The 15,939-nt window shown below is 37.1% G+C and overlaps 1 protein-coding gene across 1 annotated transcript; it reads right to left on the bottom strand.

The window, feature by feature from the left end:
• Nucleotides 1-4,278: 4,278 nt before the first annotated feature.
• Nucleotides 4,279-6,009, bottom strand: LOC134749323 (uncharacterized). The gene is made up of 2 exons (XM_063684237.1): nucleotides 5,863-6,009; nucleotides 4,279-5,781 (listed from the first exon to the last, which is right to left on the bottom strand). The coding sequence occupies exons 1-2, from the start codon at nucleotides 5,902-5,904 to the stop codon at nucleotides 4,321-4,323; spliced, it is 1,503 nt and encodes a 500-aa protein (XP_063540307.1). The 5' UTR covers nucleotides 5,905-6,009; the 3' UTR covers nucleotides 4,279-4,320.
• Between the last annotated feature and the right edge of the window lie 9,930 nt (nucleotides 6,010-15,939).

Raw genomic sequence — 15,939 nt, 5'->3', positions numbered from 1 at the left:
AATTTGACATTTGACATTTTATATTGATTTAAATTAATTGTGTGTAATTTCGTTGATATTAGATTTGCATTTGCATGATTACTAGATACATGAACTGTAAAACAAATGTATTGTAACATCCTCATACTGTATCAATGCAAATAAATAATTTCTGATTTCTGATTACCGATTTCTGAAATACATTATTCTAATTTACGAGAACCCACATGCAGCATGCATTAGAAATATTAATATGCACATTTTGCACAGGAACAGGTTTTTTCATAAACATCTCATGGGGCCCGAGGGTCTACCGCGAAAAACGAATATCGTAATTTCGTTATCTGCCTCTCTATCTCACGAATATGGAAGAGAGATAGGGAGGCATATAATATAACGAAATTTCGATTTCCGTTTTTCGCGGTAGGCTCTCGTCTTTTATTTTCTGGCTTTTGTTTACTTTGTTGTTCCCCACTTGATATTTAAGGACATGTGCCAGACTAGGGCAGTCAGAGTATTGGTGGGACTTGACTTGAGGTTGTTCGACACGCTTGGTTTTATTTTATACAATGACATTGGTAAGTCTGTTGTAGTTGTTCTATTAAAGTATGCTTTGCTATGTGAATGTATAATTGATCCATTTTTGGTGAAAAGGGAGGGCAATGTTTTTTTTTAAATTATTGTATATGAGTGATTACGGAATTAAGGTATGTTTATGTTATACACGCTCTACACTACAGACTAAGGTTCTTAATTTAAAATTACAAGTAGTAGAGCCGATAGGTGAACTTTTTGGCTTAGACTGGTGGATTAAAACAGTTCACACTATATCTTAAATACCCTATTCACCGTAGTATCCAACGTATTGTTATTATTTGAAATATTCAATATATATTTATTAAATTTTATCTGGTGTTTAATAGTAAAATCTTCCTATTCCAACCGTAAGCTTAATAAGGCTTATGTTGTGACAATCCTCGCTCGTTCCACGAATCACGGAATAATACCTTTTTTCACGTTTTTACATAAACATGTGTCAGCATATTATATTTCGTAAATTTAGGGATAAGTTCGCCTTTGTACTAATGATGTGTTTTTTCTTTTTTGAATAAAGTGTTTTACTACTACTATGATTTTAAAAAGACTGCATAGGTATTTGCTCTTAAACTGTCCAAGACTAGGCAATTACCTTTGATAAGAACAGTCAGCTGCAGAGATAGTTAATTGCCCCTGGATAGAAGTTTGGTTGCAGGAGGTGCAACTTTCTCTGCAGCTGACTGTACAGTAAGCTGCAGAGATAACTGACCCAACAAGTTTCTTTGCAGCGGGAGTCAGTTATCTCTGCAGCTTACTGTACATTAACAACACTTCGAAAATAAAGTAAAATAAAATTAATACGTATAATATTTGTTTTCAGATCAGAAAATTGTTTGCTATCTTACTAATCGCAGGCGCTTGCAATGCCTATCCACACGAAGACAAGAGTACTGTCGAACTTACACCAAACCCTATCAGCCCAGAAAAAGACTTAGTCAACCCAGAAAGAGGGCCTTTCGAACCCGAAGGCCCTATCAAACTTGTCAAGCCCGAAAGAGGTCAGCCTTTTAATGAAGGCCCTGTTAACCCAGAAAGGAACCCTGTTGACCCAGAAAGAGACCCTTTGCCTGTCGAGAACGGGCCTGTTCCTACCGAAGTCCCTGAAGACATCCCTGGGTCGCAGGACGGCCCTAAACCTGATGAGTCAGACCTGAAAACAGACGCTACTTTCTGGTGGCCTTATAGGTCTTGGTATCCTACCTACAGATCTTACTGGAGCTACCCTTCTTACAGGACGCATTGGAGCTATCCTACCTACCGATATTACAGACCAAGGTCCGTACAAAATCTACTGCCTTGTAAATAGTTTTAGTACAGTTCACGCACGAAGCTTAACGAATTTGGAGCTGATCAAACGGTAGGATTAGGATTAGGGCATGCTCCCGGGTAATACCGGCTCTGATATTTTATAGTGTCGAAAGAACCGGCAATAAAGACTCCTTCCCGGTTCTGCTTTGTAATTACTATTCAACAACGACGGGACTTAATCGCGTAAAATAAGTTTTAAATTTACCTCCTCCGTTTTGTAATTACCAGTATGCGGATTAATTCCCGTTTTCGAAGTATTATTTTAGCTTGGGACATTAATAAATATTTAATAATGTTGCTATGAAACGGGACCAAATAACCCGACCAACTAACTTAGTAAAGTAGGGTTTCCAGTCGATAAATTGTAAGTTGGTAAATTGTTGTGTTGTAATTGTAGGATGACGGTAAATTGTCAAAGTAGACCCAATAAACTATTATAAGGTTCAGTGCGTTCAGCCAGCATAGCTTTTTTTAAATCTTAGAGCTTTTTTAAGACATAGTACCTACGGTTGCAAAAAAAAAATAGCAATAATGAGGTCTTTCTCTAGTAACTTCATCGATTCGAAACCTGATTAAACAACTTTGGCTTTATAAAAAAAATCACGAAATAGATCTAAAACGCACCATTAAAAATTTGTAACTATTTTTGCTCAACAGCTAATCTAGTAACATGATAATTGCTTCTAGAAATGCGTAATTTTATTTTTGATCGAGCTCACCGATTATTATTCTTTTAGGTTTCCGTACCCAAAGGGTAAAAACGGGACCCTATTACTAAGACTCCGCTGTCCGTCTGTCCGTCCATCTGTCCGTCTGTCTGTCTGTCACCAGGCTGTATCTCATGAACCGTAATAGCTAGACAGTTGAAATTTTCACAGATGATGTATTTCTGTTGCCGCTATAACAACAAATACTAAAAACAGAATAAAATTAATATTTAAGGGGGGCTCCCATACAACAAGTGATTTTTTTGGCGTTTTTTGCGTAATGGTACGGAACCCTTAGTGCGCGAGTCCGACTCGCACTTGGCCGGTTTTTGTTAAAAATAACAATTCAATAAGAATGATATCCGCGATCCGGGAAAGGCACAGCCGCCCTCTTAGTGCTCAGCGAGCTGCGTTCGGACTTTAAAGACCTGAACTTACTCACTAAACCTTAATAACCCTAATAAAAATCAGTACTGAAAACATAGTTTTATATATTACAATTTCTTAAACCTAGTAACAATCGCTGTAAAGAACTAGGTTTAAGAAATTATAATGTTGTTAATTGCAATAAACAGATTTTTTTATAGCGTACAAGACTGCAAACAGGTAGAGTTTCATGCGTGAGTGGTTATATTTTATTGTTATAGATATTTATATAAAATCTATTTGTTTTCAGATCATACTACAGTTATCACTACTGGTAAAGGTACAGCGCGCCCTGGCCGTGAAAACGAAGTGATTTTCAAATACCTCTTACCTGTTCCAAACAGTCATGAAAAATCATTAAATGTAATCAACTTTATAGGTTTTTGAATTGATCCTTAAACCTGTAAATATCCTTACATTTTTAGATATCATTACACTATAGTTCATACTCATAGTTATTAAAACGACTGAGTCAGTCTAAAAGTGATACTTTGAGATACCTACTTAATTAGGTGTCATAGGATACATACACATGTGTATAAACAAAGAGGATATACTCGTAATAAGATAGAGCGGTACTGTCATAGTAGATTTTGTAACCACAGTAAATTCACTGCCATCTATCGACACACTTTAAAACTAAAAATGAAGATTTATAAAAATACAATAAAATGTATTTAAATATGGATAAATGTTTTTTTTTATTTGAATTAATTATTTTTATGATTTTGACCCATGTTCTTTCACTGATATGCGTTAAAATTGTTAAATAACAAACGAAACCGTCAACGCCATCTATACGACAGTAGGCCAAAGCTAGTAGCGCTGTGGTAGCGCCCTCTGATCGAGAATCAAATTTTCTTGATTTTCGAGGCACGTTTTTTTCTTAGACTGTATCCATCTATTACGAAGTTATATCTATTTGGTATAAATAAGGTACTTACATATAAAACAACATAAAGTTACCTACTCGGAATTCATTTTACTAAAAAAAGTTGACGAGGCCCTAAAACTTTCTGGGGCCCAATTTGACCCAAAAAATTGACAGACGTGATTGCTGATCGAGTGATCGCTATTACCTAATATTAAAAGTGACAACACGAACACGACACGTCACATTATGTCACTTTCTCGAGTGAAATTGTTCTTCTTTGCCCTTATTTAATAACCAGCGCCAATTTTATTTAACTGTAACGACATTAACTAATATTATATCACAGTTTAATATATAAATCAATAACTTAAAGCAAGTAGCACAAAATTATGAAGTAAATATTTATTGGGAAACTTTAACACATAGATTTCACGATGGGGGTTTGACATCCGTCGCTTGATACAAGGAATTGATAGCGATGTCTGACGAAACGTACGCCATCGACTTGGCTAGCGTAGCTAATGATAGGGAATCCATTATTATCCGATTTGCAACATGGTTCAAATTTGCCCCGTGCGACTGAGCAGTATATTTTAGTGCAAGTTTGATAACTCTTTCACATGCAAGCGATTTTGAACTAGCGCTCTTAGCTTCCTTACCAGCCTGCTGCGCCGCGGTTTTCGCCAGATTCATCATTAGCTCTTGATGGTTCGCCATACCGTTTTTAGCGTACCTTACGGACATTTGCACCTCGATGGACGCAGTCAACGCCCGTCGCATAGCCACAACGCTAGCTGCTGTCAAATACGCTACATCACCTGCATACAGAATTGCTTTCTTAGCCTTTGCTTCAAGTTTTTCCATCTTCTGTTTAGCTCTCTTTTCATTTTTCGTTTCGTCCTCATACTCAGGCTGATCTAAATTAATTTCTGCCACAACATCTGCGTTTAGTGCAGGTTTGTAAATATTGTCCCTTGGGTCAAGCCAGTCATCTACTAGAATGTCTTGACTGTCGTAATTCGGTGCATCTATTACTAATTCGTGAGTCCCATTAACGGAATTTTCTATTAGTATTGGTTCTGCTGTTTTATTGCCATTCCGTTCATTGTTTTCAATATCCAATGCTGTTTGATTTAAAAATCCTTTAACACCAGTAGCTAAAGTAGGTTTCGAATTCAATATATGTAACGAGTTACCACGAGGTAAAACGGAAAATGGTGATAGAGGTATTGTCATATTATTATGCATAAGTGGTGCAGATGGTGTGACCATAACAGCAGATTTATTCAATATAGCATCATAAATCGTCGGAACAGAATTAGTTACCGGGATGGGCAGAGCTATTTTATTTCCTGCGCCAGATATAATTTCTCTCTTTTTACGCAATGATAAATCTACAGACTGCTTCTTCGATAAAGCGCTCGCGTAGGTTATATCTTTTAATGCTGATACTATGGAAACCTCTGCTGCAATTTGAGCCAAGCCATATACTAGTCGATGTAATTCCGGCTCCGTTGAAGCTCTCGTGACACTAAGTATATTTCCTGATAAGGTTCGTGATATGTAATCCAATATCCTTCGTGTTTCTATGGCTGTTATACCCTTATTTTTTCCTGGTGCTTCAAGAGCCTCCCTTGTAACTCTCGTTATCTTATCTTGAATTTCTAATTTTGACAGAATAGCTGAGACGAGGTCTTTGGAAATCTGATAAAGTTTTTCTTCCATTTGAGGATTTTGAGTTACGTTTTTTGTTGCTTTTAATATAGAGTTGTCCAAGTGCTTTAGAGCTTTGTGAGGCGAGTTAAGCAGGAACGACTCTCCAGCAACTTTTGAATTGAATTTGGCTTTAAGATCGTGTACAGGAGATATTCCGGCAGAAGCGGCAGTAATCTAAAACAATATTAAGAATTACACGGGCGTACTTTACAATAATATAGTGAAACACCTTGAGACACTAAACTAAACACTTACCACAACCACTAAAATTTTAACACAATTCCTAAGTGGTCCCATTTTGCACAGTTGCTTCTCCTATGGCAAATTTCGATAAATGCTCTCACAATGCAAATGATCTAAAAAAATCCATCGTTAAAGTAATTGGCAATTAACTTTTATGTGTTGTACTCACCTAACAACTAGTGCCTAGCGCGTAAATTGTTTGTTATTTTAACCGGCAAATGCATTATACATATTGATTCTGCGTTTGCTGTGTTCGATTCGCCGATACACAAATAGAGGATGATATACAAAGTCGTTGCCACTTTCAGCCGTTTCAAACATTTCGTCTTCTTTAACACTCATTGGTTGTAGGGCTTCGTCAATAATTTCACTTCTTTTAATATTATAGATTGGTTGACTATCGTCAGGAATCCATACAGCTTCATCATTCGATTGTAATTTACTAGGTATATTAAGCCCATTACTTATGTAAACTAAGAAAAACGTGTATAAAAGTAATATTTTTTTGTTGACTGCACTCATCATTTAACGAGCTGAAACTAGAACTTCTATGGAACGTGTGCGGTATTTACTTTTATATTTATAATTAGAAACTAGACGTTAATCATAATTAACTCACTTAAATCAATTAGTATTATTCTAGCCAGGATTATCGTATTATCGACTGTTGTTTTAGACCAAAGTAAAGTCAAAGCAAATAATATTTATAAAAAGTGAGAAGTATAATGACACAAACGCATGGTGTTTAACTTAATTCTTTTATTATTTATTAGACAAAAAAAACTGAATGGGTTGAAGGGGTCTAAGTTTTGAGGCTTACATTATTATTTATTACATTAATTGCTCGCTGTTTAATAAGGCATATTCGTGTCGTTGTCCATGTCCTAAGTATAGCTTGAGTCGTCGTAGTTTAGCCGAGGTACGCGGGGAGCACCCTGATGCCGCCGCGGCCGAACAGCTGAGAGGTCTCTCCGAAGGGCGAGGCGTCGATCTGGTTGGCCGAAGGTAGCAGGTCGCTCTCCTGACCGCCGATGGCACGGCGGACCCTCGCGGCCGGGCTCTTCGGCTCAGATCCACCTTCTGCCGCAGCACCAGATGGAGCAGCGCCATTTACTGTAGCTGATGGTGTTGCTTCTTCTTTTGGGGGGACGTGTTGGATCACATCCTGCTCGGCTGGGGCGCAAGCGCAAGCGGCCAGCAGCGCCAACGACGCGACGGCAAAGAACATTGAACGCATTTCCGATAGATCCTATATTGTCCGTCTAAAACTTGGTAATAACATACTCGTTACCCATCGTTATGGCTTATAAGTAAATCGGAGATTTACACAAGCCATTATTTTTATTGAAACTGTACACTAGATAATGTGCACTGTTGTTTGTGGAAGCCGTTTGGCGCGTGATCTCGGGCAGGCTGGCACCTACGTCGTTTCACAAGAGATGCTAATGTGATACCAAACCAAATCGGTCCGATAGTTCGTAAAAATAAAAGACAACATGGGATTTAGCACCTGGCTTGAATGGTAATTTGTTAAATTTTAACAAATACTCAGGTGTGTGTTGCTTGTTGCCTGCTTACGTATTTCACGGATATTCACTAAGTATTTATTTGGCTAAAAAAAGTATTAATATTTAAGGCCGTTCCATCGGTTTGCCGCTATCACTGTCACATTTTGCAAGAAAGAACGGGAAAGACCATGCGCGCCAAGTGTCAATTTAGATCGAATTTTGTCGATTTTTATTTATTTTAAAAACGTTGCCTTACACTAGCTAGATTTTTGTCTGGCAGACGCATACGAGCCGTAGTAGACGGAAGCTGCTCCAATAGCATGGACATTAACGCTGGCGTTCCGCAAGGCTCTGTGCTATCCCCAACGCTGTTTTTGCTGCACATCAATGACATGTTGTCTATCGACGACATTCAATGCTATGCAGTCTGCAGACGACAGTACTGGGGATGCCTATTACGCAGGCCGTGCCAACATCCCTCGTTCCGTGGTGCTGGAAAGTCGTGAAAAGCTTGTGTCGGATATTGAGGGCACTCTATCGGAGTTTCGGTGTGGGGCCGGGACAATTTATTTTATTTATTATTATTTATTTTATTTATTTGGGGCATCAACAGCAATACAAAAATTAATACAAATCATAGTGAACAGAAAACATAGCCAATAACAGATGTCCACAAAAGTACAATTAACAGTGTAGTATTAATTATTAGTGCGATTCAACCCCACCAAGACACAAATTTGCGCGTTTACCGCTAAGAAAACCCCATTTACTGTGGTCCCGCAGTTCGAAGGCACAGCCCTTACCATGTCAGGGAGTATTGGGATCCTCGGTGTCGACATTTCCAGTGACGTCCAATTCCGTAGCCACCTGGAAGGGAAGGCTGATCTGGCATCCAAAAAACTCGGTGTGCTCAATAAAGCACGGCGATACTTTACTCCGGGGCAAAGACTGCTGCTATATAAATCGCAAATCAGACCCCATATGGAGTACTGCTGTCACCTTTGGGCAGGAGCACCTGGATGCCAGCTCGTCGACGATCCCAAACTCACAAGCGGTATTGAACCTTTAAGTCTAAGGAGAGACTTCGCCTCCTTGTGTGTGTTCTACCGCTTGTACAATGGGCTGTGCTCTGAAGAATTGTTTGACATGATGCTAACGGCCGCTTTCTATCACCGCACCGCTCGCCATCGGCAGGGTGTTCATCCTCACACCCTAGCACCTAAATGGTCGCGTACTGTGCGGTTTAAGAGGAATTTCCTCCCGCGTACGCTTCGGCTGTGGAATGAGCTCCCTGCCGAGGTTTTCCCGAGGGGCTACAGTATGGGGTTCTTCAAAAAAGGAGTGTACAGGTTTTTAAAGGGTCGGCAACGCGCGTGTAATATCTCCGGTGTTGCAGGAGTCCATAGGCTACGGTAACTGCTTACCATCAGGCGGGCCGTATGCTTGATTGCCACCGGCGTGGTATAAAAAAAAACTATCGAAATTCGAAAGCGGTCAAATTACTATTTAAGTTAAGACTGTTTTTTCTTCTTTTTAACCGACTTCATTTTGTTTTGTTTATAGTGTCACATAATACTCGTAAATAACCGAGTAAGTTGGATTAAAAGCCCTAGTTAGAGGTTACTTTGGGAATTAATTGTATCGAGCAAAGTGTCATAATTCGTGTATCGGAAGCTTATAAATTAAAGATAATATAATAAAGAACTTCAGCATCCCTTAGAAAAATATGATCATAAAAGGAGATTTTTCGCCTTCTGGCTCAGGAAACTGCCTTAATAAAATTGCTGCATTTACATGTAGAGCTACAGAATGCTTCCCTTCTCTCATTGTATACGGAAAGCTAAATGATTCATGACAATATCTTATAACTCGCGTCTTTAAAATGATAAGTACTTACACCTTACACATCAAGATTATTGTAGAAGAGTAAATATTACTCAGGTCTACAGTCCCTTGAAGCTGTGGAAAAACCAAACTTCTTAGTTAACGTAAAAAAAAGGTACGGCTGTTAATGCCGCAACAATAGTATTTTATACAAGTACAACCGTGTTTAGGCTACGAAGCTTGCTGAGTGGCCTAATCGAGGCACGAGATTGAAAAGCTTGATTAATATCACTATTGTATACAATACTTTTTCTACGAGTCATCTAAAATAATACTTTCTCTACTATAAAACCTAAATAATTAAAGAAAATTAGCCAAGTATAGTGAGCTGCGAAATTTAATGGAGAAATTATGAATGAATTCATTGATAAGGTCGCCACTTTTACGGCTGATGGTATCTCAGTATAGTACAAAAGACATAAACGCGTGCATAATATATGAATATTACTCATGAAATAGTAGCGCGTTGGTGTCTTTTCCACTGGACCGCGGCGCCACGTGATTTTTCAAATGTATAGCCCAATCCCTCTCGTGCTCTGCTGTGCCCAGCAGAGGCTTATATAGCTTATATAGGCTGAAATAATAAATAAAATATAAGTTGGGAGCCCACACAAGAAAAGTACGCAATTACAGTTTGGTATGACGAAATCTTAATTCAACCATTACTAGTAGAAAAACGTATATTTTGCCAATCTCAAGGGAATCAAAATTTATTTACCTACTTGCCGTTGACCCAGAACTATGAAATTTGGCAAGTAATATCGTCTTACACTACAAGTACAGGGAAAAATCTGAAAACTATAAATTTAAAAAAATTAAATTTGTACGGAACCCTCGGTGGGCGAGTCCGACTCGCACTTGTTTGGTTTTAGTATTTAGGTAAGGAAATGAAAAGTGCAGTCACACGGCCATACCTTAATCTTCGAATAAATGTTGTATGCTAATTATTTATGTCTAAAAATGTTCCAAATACTGATATTAATGTCTCCTTTTAAGGCTCAAAAGTAAACGATGTCCGTCCATCTGTCCTTCTAGTCTAGTCACTAAGTTACTATTGGTGCTATAAATTGATCACATTAAAATTAAGGATATTCTGGATTATATATTAGGTATAGGTAATTCTGTCGACATAGGGTTAACAGTTAATGTTAGCCCTTTTCCAGGCATAGTACAATTTATCGACCACATATATGTTTATTTAATGTTCAAATTAAATTGGACTTTATTGCAAAATTGTACCCGTCTTCAAATGAAGCACCAAACATAACTAATTGGAACATATAGTAGACTTTTTTGGGAAAAACCTTCTAGATTTGTGCGGCCTGGAAAAGGTTAAGGGCTTTTGTAGGACTAAACAGTGATAAAAACATAAATTAGGCACATTGACAAAATCTAAGTAGGTATTAACTAGTTACTCCAAGGAAGATCAGCGTCAAGAAATTCAGTGTCCAGTACCTTAAATTCCTTAAAACCTCCCAGCTACAGTCCAATACTGCAACTATGGTTCACAAATTGAAAAGCAAATTAAGTATCAATACCAATGTTCCTTTTGGTTTACTCCAGTTTTTTCTTGCATTTATAAACATAACTTGCTTTAGGCCAGGATTACACTTGTAAGTTTTACTTACATAAGTAGGGACAAAGCTATTTGCTAGAATGAGACACGGATATTCATATCTCATTCAGTAGTATAGTTAGATCTACAAAAATATTATTATATTATTTATGTGGACTTGTTGTGCGACAGCTTTGTTCAGTGCAGTGTTCGCACTACGTAAACTAAAGCCGTTGATTTCCCGTGATGCGCTGAGGCAGGCATACTTCTCCCATTTCCACTCGCTTATGACTTATGGTGTGATTATGTGGGGCAACTCAACTGATGCTGAGAGGGTTTTACGTATGCAAAAACGGGCGTTGCGGACCATGCTCGTCTTAATCAGAGACAGTCCTGCAAAACCTTGGTTTCTGAACACCAAATAATGACCCACTACTCTCAGAATACTACTACTAAACACACCAAGAAACCTAGGACAGTATAGGCGAGTGGAAGTGATAGGTAAGTGCCTACGTAGTACGGGTAAACTCCGGACAGTGCCGCGTCACACAGTACTGCAGGCAAATAACGCACGAGTCATAGGGCCGACATACTATGATATGAACACCTACCTGCCGACTTGAAAAATGAGGCTAACGAAGAAATGTTTAGACGCAGACTGGAGACCCTTTGTTGGAAAAGGAACTTTACTCCGTAAAAGAATATATACAAGTAATTAAATAAATATTGAACATGCATTGATTAGAATTTTGAATGATTCACGGTTAGTTTCACTAGACTTATATTGACCGGGACCGGGAGCTCATAAATAATACAAAAGGTAAACACAGTCTATATCCCGGTCAATATAATCATCATAATCATAATCATAATAATCATAATAATTTATTCGTAATATAACATTACATGTCAACAAGTACATTACAGCGTGTAACTATACAAATATCATAAAATTCTAAACCATAAGGTTAAACTTAATAATTAATCAATTAAAAAGCTCCTTGTGGTCGTAGAACGCCTGCTCAAGAAGCCATTTTTTTAATTTTGATTTAAAAAGTGAAGCACTTTGTGCTGTTATAATTTCCCGCGGTAGATGATTGTACACCTTACGGCTTACGGCCCATGACGTGGGTGAGTTTTTTGGACTTAGCTAGTCTATGCGGCTCGAGTCGCAGCAGTCCCGCGCGCGCACTACGGGTTTCGTACCTTCGCGGGGGTTCGATGATGGGGTTTGTGTCCACTTCATCACGCACATTTGTTGCCATATGCAGTATTAAGAGTGAGGGCAGTGTTAATATGCCTAGCGACTTGAAGAGAGGTTTCGCAGAGCTGGTTTGCGGAACGCGCGCTATCGCACGCACAGCTCGTTTCTGGAGGCGGAAAACCCTCTCCCAGTCGGCGGCCGCTGCCCACAGCTCGATCCCATACTGTAAGCGTGAGTGCACTGAAGCGAAGTAACAGGCCCGGACCATTTCAGTTGGGAGTATTCGTGCCAATCGTTTTAAGGCAAAACATGCAGTTACCAGTTTTTCACACGTTTTATCTATATGACCTCCCCAGGTGAGGCCGCTGTCTAACTCAAAACCAAGGAATGTGGAGTTCGTAACTTGATTAATAGGGCTCCCATTCGCTAGTATTAGTATAAGTCTATGCTTTGATTAATTAATTAGTTATTTAGTTATTTGACATTGATTCGTACTATACAGTACTAGATCTATTTAATAATTCTTTTTATTATGTTAATCTATTTTATTTAAACTTAGTATTTATTTCTATTGACATCATTTACTATCATTTGTACTTTCTAGTGCTGAAACTGATTTAATATTTTGTATTGACATTGTTTTATTTTCATGTTTTTTACTATTGTGGTATTTTGGCGTTTTTAATTTATTTCTATTTGCATTGTTTTGGTTTACTAACTACTTATTTTAATTGTAATTTTTATTTTATATTCTGATGTTCGATTCTTATTCTTATTATTATTACAAGAATAACGATCACTATACGATAAGTAGTACAAGCTGAAATGTATGTATATTTTAACTGTGTGAAAAATGTAAATGACATAGAGATAGAAATAGAGATCTTTATTTGCCTCCAATGTAAATATTTATATTACATAGTAACATATAGGCACATGGACCCTGGTAGGGTATGGCAAAAATATTAGTAAGTATAAGTCTTCATCTTCTCAAATGACTTTTTCGTCCAAGACGGTAATCTGTTAAACAAAATCCATTGTCTCTTCTTTGCGAGCAGTTGGCCATTGTGTGTGAGCGCCGCACGCGCCGTGGCACGCGCCAACACACAATGGCACACAAAGGTCGACAGCTCGCACAAAAGAGACAATGGCTTTTGTTTAACAGATTACCGTCTTAGACGAAAAAGTCTTGAGATGATACAGACTGTGAGAATGAGATAAATCAACTAAACTAAACTATCACTACAGTTCAAGTTTATATGTATCTGTTATTCCAAATATCTAATGTAAATAGGAATGTAGCAATTAAATGAGCTAAATGTCACCATCAAATTTTTCTAAATATAGAGACATTATTATATCTTTTTGTGGAGCTGATCCGATACTTTTGATGCTGACTGTACCGTAAAATATAAAGGGGTAATATCCATACAACTACGACGTTCAATCACTAATCTAAATAATAATAATAAATATATAAATAAAAAAAAAATAAAAAAACTGAGAAGAAATAAATTTAAATGTTTACAATCTTCATTATAATTTATGCTACTGCATTCTTGATATGTATTTAAATAAAAATAATAAGGTAATAACATAGAGTATATTGAATAGTAGGGTGAGGGGGGGGGGATAAGTAGGTATCTGTCGTTCGCTTTTATATAAATACCTAGGTACCTATATATATAAGAGTAGACTAGATGCACCGGCACCGGTTACGATTGAGTTTTTAAAATTCGATATTACGTCGTCCTTATTCCGGTTTATTAAAATCTTGCTTTAGACGCATACAAGTATGAGTAATATTTCTAACAATAACTCCTAATACCTACTTATTTAGAACCAATTCTAACAAGAAAGATTACATTAGTATATAATAGAAGGACAACAATGTCACGCAATGTTATTTCAGTAAACTGAAGTGATACACTATGTAAAGTATTCCTCACCATTTTTCATAGTAAACCACAACAAAACACATTCACGGCCATTATGATATTGAACCTATTTGCAAATGTCATTATCAGACATGAAGCACAATACGTCAATGCTTCCTTTTCTGGACAATAATTCATTTAGCACAATTTGAGCTCCCACCGGGTATAAAACGTAACACAGACGACCAGACTGTCAAAAACAAAGCACAGTCGGAAGACTCAGTACCAAGAGCATTTTCGCGGGATAATTCCCATCAAGCAGAGAAGTTTCTAGAAGCCCACCAAGATCATGGCTTCCTCGTTGTGTGTCCTTCTCTCGCTGGTGCTGGCGGTGACCACCGCAGTCCCAGTTCCCTCAACCGACGGTGAGAATACCACGGTCGCCTCTGACGAGGCCCTGCTGGAGGTAATCGAAGTCGTCGACACCGTGCCTGTACTGGTGCCGCTGGTTGTAGCCGCAGATACCACTAAGGAAGTTGACACGCAAGCGCCCGAGCATAAGGTGGCGAAGAGGTCCCTACGAGGTGATAACCCGAGCAATGATCTGCTGACGGATATTGAAGCACAGCAATACGAGCAAGGATTGTCTAATTTAGCTGGCCGCAGGATAAGGTTCCTCCCCACTTTTTTGGGTTAAGTTTAGGAAGTCATTTTAAGTTAATTTAGCCTAAATTAAGAATTGACCGATCGATGACTGTTCACAAATTAAGTGACAAAACAATGTAAAGTTTTGACATTGGATTTTTAAATGGACTCGACTATGTGTGGATCGCAGTATACTCACAAATATTTTTATTAAGTCATACTCTAACTATAGTTCGTTTTCTTTAGCATTAGAAAGCAGGTAAGCTATCTTGACGTGTCTTTTTATTAAAAATCACTTGAAAAATAAGTCACAGCAAATATGTTACAATTATATGGAAATCATATATGATCTTTTACATTATTTTGCTTTCATAAGTAATATAAACTAATTTTTTTAAAGCGTTGTTCAATATTTTTCAATAAAAAGACACGTCAAGATTGTTTACCTTTTTTCTAACGTTAAAAAAATAACGAACTATAATCATGGATTTTTTGATATTTTATAATTCCAAATAATTATTTTGTGTATTTTTATGACTGTACATAAACCTGTATTAAAAGATGATAAATTATATTTCTACGGATAATTTTTATTCTGTCTACCAGTTATTCCCTTAATATATTATGCTTACATATGTTTTTAGTACTAAATCGTCAAGTTATTTACTACACTTTGACGTTACATGACTTTATTTAGGTACCTACATTAAAATTGGAAATTGCAATTCAGAACTGAAATAATTTGTTTTAAATTAACATATACTTTACCAAATAATTACAGTAAAAATGTTGAAACTTGAATAGGTTACCGCTCTTTTTCAAACATATGCACTCCTTTAATGTTTGCCAAGCCAATTTGAGAAGAGAAGTCAGTAAGGAAATGTAAATAGTATTTACTTAAATACTATTTGAATTGTATCTAAAAATACCAGTTGTTCTGCACCTACTCCATTCAGAACTTCAAAACGGAAAAAAAAATCTTAAAACACCTTATTTATAGTCAAGTAGATATTTGCTCATATTTCGCCAAGAGATACCTATATATTATACAGAATGATTATAGAAATATAGGTACCTATATTGCCTATATTTAAATACCTACTTAAAAATACTTCTGAATAAAAGTTACATTATTTTTTACAAATCATTTATTTTTTATAATCACAACACAAAATTAACTTAAACTATAAAACATTTTAGAGAGTACGTATGATAATAACTTCTTCCTTTTTCGGCGCTTCGACATCAATGTGATTGTCATTCTCAAAGTCATTATTAAACTCTTTCGCTTGTTTTATTTCAATAATCGTATTAACATTGTTTTCTTCTACCGGCACCTCTACTAGAATGATATCCTTCGAAAAATGATCAGGGTTATAATCCAAGTAATCATTTCCACTCCGAATCTCCACCCTG

Source organism: Cydia strobilella, chromosome 18 (genome assembly GCF_947568885.1).
Source record: "Cydia strobilella chromosome 18, ilCydStro3.1, whole genome shotgun sequence".
NCBI lineage: Eukaryota > Metazoa > Arthropoda > Insecta > Lepidoptera > Tortricidae > Cydia > Cydia strobilella.
The sequence above is the reverse complement of the archived record's forward strand: the minus strand, read 5'-3'. Positions and strand labels throughout refer to the sequence as shown.

Coding starts and splice junctions, on each gene's coding strand:
- LOC134749323 (XM_063684237.1), bottom strand. CDS start 5,904: ATGGGACCACTTAGGAATTGTGTTAAAATTTTAGTGGTTGTG. Junction 5,782..5,862: donor TTAAAATTTTAGTGGTTGTG/GTAAGTGTTTAG, acceptor ATATTGTTTTAG/ATTACTGCCGCTTCTGCCGG.